General features: G+C 36.0%; 1 protein-coding gene across 2 annotated transcripts; it reads left to right on the top strand.

Annotated features, from left to right (window-relative positions):
- Window positions 1-1,210: 1,210 nt before the first annotated feature.
- On the top strand, window positions 1,211-3,606 carry LOC147510992 (FCS-Like Zinc finger 10-like). Of its 2 annotated transcripts, none has more exons than XM_086602843.1 (3): window positions 1,211-1,386; window positions 1,890-2,971; window positions 3,060-3,606. In XM_086602843.1, exons 2-3 carry the CDS (start codon window positions 1,905-1,907, stop codon window positions 3,196-3,198), a joined length of 1,206 nt encoding a protein of 401 aa, XP_086458969.1. In that variant the 5' UTR covers window positions 1,211-1,386; window positions 1,890-1,904; the 3' UTR covers window positions 3,199-3,606. The 2 variants fall into 2 exon arrangements, with proteins under 2 accessions (XP_086458969.1, XP_086458970.1); XM_086602844.1 differs by having other exon boundaries at window positions 1,370-1,564.
- The last annotated feature ends 209 nt before the right edge of the window (window positions 3,607-3,815 follow it).

Here is a 3,815-nt window from a genome sequence, read left to right as displayed (position 1 = left end):
ATCATTAAAGGATGAGTCACGCAAAACGACAAAAGGACTGTACTTCAAAAGGAGATAAAAGAGAGAGAAAGAGGAATGATAAATCTCGAGTAAAGTAACTCTATGTGAGTTAAAATCAGGTGGAGTTAAACTGGTAACGTGGCGACTCAAGGAATAGTGGGATTTAACAGCGTGGTAGCTGAATAAGTTTGACTGTTAATTTTTAGTTACATGTCCTAGTCTTGATGTTAAGTTTGCGGGTCAATGGGAAGCTACTAGTTGTTAATTTACCAGAATGCCCTAATTTTTTTAAATTTACCAGCGCCATCAACATGTTTGAGTTAGCCTTAGCCCTCCAGCCAGAAATTTATATTGCCCGGCGAAGAGATTGTGTTAAATTGTTGAGCACTTTTTCTTGGTAATTTAGTATTCGTATTCGTATTTGTTGATAATAAAAGCATATGAAGCATGCTTGGATGGAACATTGAAATGGCTACATTGTGATATTTTATATCTAGCAATCACTAAAAGTTGAGAGGTAAATTTTGTATCGTCGACGTCAACTACTAATAAGTTAGATATAACACTACCAAGCGATACAACACATAGACGTGCTCACGTGCATCCCATTATCTCGCACCAGAAGTCAATTAAAGTGAGATTACATTCGTATATAGGGAAAAGAGGCACTACCCTAACTAGTGAGATTCTGTGAGTTGAAAATGTATTGGAAAAGTAATTGCAGTTTTGGGTCCTGACTCCTGACTCCTGAAGCTGCTGAAATTCATTCAATTACATTTTTAGGGAAAAAACACCAACAATTCTGTGAGTTGAAAATGGGAAAAGTAATTGCAGTTTTTGACTCCCTCCTGAAGCTGCTGAAAAAAAATTTTTCGAAAACCAACAATCTCAGGGTGTCTCGAGAAAAAAAAAAAAAATAATAATCTCAGTGTCTCAAATTCAGTAATTTTCAAACTTTTAGCAAAACTCGTCGTAGCGATGAATTCCTAACCCTTTAACTCAACCACCGACTAACCCAAGTAAGTAAAAGAGCCCAAAAGAAGTTGGTCCCAGTATTCATTATTTTTGTACCTGATCTGACAAAACTTTGTCTTTTTCTGCTGACTCTTCTCACAAAAAGGTCTTTGAATACAAACTCTAGTACAGAATAAATACGTATTCGTATAAAAAGAAAACGTATAAACTACGTATTTCTATTTCAACACTGATAGAGATAGCTAAAAAGAAAGAGAGAGAGAAAAGAGTATATCAGAAGCCACACTGCTTCTCTGATTTTGATGCATGAGAGAGAGAAGTGCTACACAAGTTTCACACAGTTTTTACTGTATTTGGGTCTTCTCTTAAATCCCACCTCTGAACTTAGCAGTGTACCCAAAATAAACCCAGGTGGGGTTTTTTCTTTTTCCATTTCCTACTTATTATATTATTTATTTATCAAAGACTCATTTGTTACATTTTTGGTAAAAAAAAAAGAATTAAGTTATATATAAAACTTTAAATGCATGTTTTTTGAAATTGGTGTTGCATTTCCAGTGACTTTTGTGGAGTGTTTTTTGGGTATAAGGTGAGTTTAGATTGTTTTTTTGATACATGCATGGTGTTTTCTTGAATGGGTATTCAAAATTTAAGTTTTTTATTTTTTTTTTCAGTTTCTAATTCTATGGATCCATTCATAGAGATTCAATGAACTAACAGTGATTGATGATTTCACTTGGGTTCTTTGTTTCTTTTTATTTTATTTTATTTAAGCTAACATTGATTAGTATTATTTAAAGAATCTAGTTAGTTTATTAAATCATATGACAATTACTTTTCTTTAAAATATTGAAAGCCCCAAATTATTGAATGTATTTTGAGTAGATTCTCATTTTGGGTTTCTTGAATTGCAGAGTTATTGGGAGATAATGTTGAGGAAGAGAAGCAGATCAGTTCAGAAAGATCAATACAAAGGTCATTTAATAATGTCTGATTCAGGTTCAGAATCAAATTTTCAGCCTGAAAAATTGGGGAAAAATACTTCTTTTTTTAGTGTCCCTGGTTTGTTTGTAGGATTTAGTATAAAGGCTACTTCAGATTATGATTCAGTTAGAAGCCCTACTTCACCACTTGATTTTAAGCTTCTTACTGGGAATTCAAGAAACGGGTCTCCCAAGAGTTGGGATTGTAGTAAAGTGGGTCTAGGTATTATAGATTCTCTTGGGGATGTGAAGAAATCGTCTGAAGACGTTGTCGGATTATCGAGTTCTAGGAATATACTTTTAGGATCTCAAATGAGGATGAACAATTTCCCTTCTTCTCAGAGCCGCTTGTATCGTTCGATTGATTCTTCTGTGGCACCTAAATCCCTGCCTAATAACTATGCAATTTACCCTCAACCCCAGAGCAATGACAATTTGCCCGGTGTTCAGTTCAGTGGTTGGAATAATTCAGAGATAACTGGAGAGATGCACTCGGAACCCAATTTATTTGGGATAGTTCGTTCTGATTTGTCTTATACTAGTAAGTCTATGTCACGCCTAACCGGCCTAGGATATTGTAACAATAATTTGAGTTCCGAAAGTTTTTGGTCGGACAATATAACTAAATCGGGTTTCTTATTGATTGGTGAAGAACCCATGAAAGTAGATAATTTTCTGGGTATGAAACCGAGCTCACTCCCAATATCCATTGGGTCTGGCAATGGATTGATAGGGTCTTTGACTGCAAGTGAGATCGAGCTTTCTGAGGATTATACCTGCATTATTTCGCATGGTCCTAACCCAAGAACAACTCATATTTTTGGTGACTGTGTTTTGGAATGTCACACAACTGAGTTGGCGGATTGTGCTACGAAGGAGGAACCCGGAATTGGAACACCCAAGGCGCTAAAGTGCTCTAACAGTTCCCTTGCCTACCCCTCTGATGATTTTCTGAGCTTCTGCTATTTCTGCAAGAAGAAACTGGAAGAAGGGAATGATATCTATATGTACAGGTTTGTGGAAACATCTCTAGTTATATTGTTTCATCTTAATTAAAATGGTGAATGTGGATGTCAACACAATTTCTTTTATCTTTTGCAGAGGCGAGAAAGCATTTTGCAGCAGTGCTTGCCGCGATCAGGAGATTTTGGTTGAGGAGGAAATGGATAAACCTGTGATTAATTCATCCGGTGAATCCCCTAAATCGACTTGCTCTGATGATATCTTTCTTATGGTATAATAACCAAATAACGGAAATAATGGAGTTGTTTCTCACAATTCTGATCAGTAGTCCATGATGTATGAATTCGTAACAATGGTAAACACCCTGATCGTCTGTTTACAAAAGAGCTGTCTCTGTGAATCTATTAGCAGCCATGGATGATCTTTGTATACATTTTTATCGTTTACTAAGTATGTTTCAACTTTCATGGCATTGGTGGAAGATGGATGGAAATCACTTTTCTTTCTCTCATAATTAGAACATGGTTATAAGAGTGACTTCAATTATCTTGTAATTGTGATTGGAAGGCAGTAGCCATTGCCTTTGGCTCTGCTTTCCTTTTCTCATCGGGAATAGCTTTATGTACATAAGCATCTGAAGCTGAGCAGTTCAATTCTGAATATATATGCATTATCTTACATACAATTGATTGGTCTTGTTTCTTATTGATAACCTGCTTGTCAGTGCGTAATGATATTTAAACTTCTTGTATGGTGTGTGTTTCACTGTGTTAGCCATTCAGCAAAGATTTGAGTATTTGAGTCACTGATGATGGTAGAGATTTGGCCCCTCCGTGATGTAGTTCACAACTAGTCTCTACCAGTATAGGAACATTGTGGAAGGGTGTCATCATC

The sequence above is a fragment of the Coptis chinensis genome, chromosome 3 (assembly GCF_015680905.1).
Source record: "Coptis chinensis isolate HL-2020 chromosome 3, ASM1568090v1, whole genome shotgun sequence".
In the NCBI taxonomy this organism is placed as follows: Eukaryota; Viridiplantae; Streptophyta; class Magnoliopsida; order Ranunculales; family Ranunculaceae; genus Coptis; species Coptis chinensis.
Note: the sequence above shows the minus strand (reverse complement) of the source record. Positions and strands in the feature narration are given on the sequence as shown.

Coding starts and splice junctions, on each gene's coding strand:
- LOC147510992 (XM_086602843.1), top strand. CDS start 1,905: ATGTTGAGGAAGAGAAGCAGATCAGTTCAGAAAGATCAATACAAAGGT. Junction 2,972..3,059: donor AATGATATCTATATGTACAG/GTTTGTGGAAAC, acceptor TATCTTTTGCAG/AGGCGAGAAAGCATTTTGCA.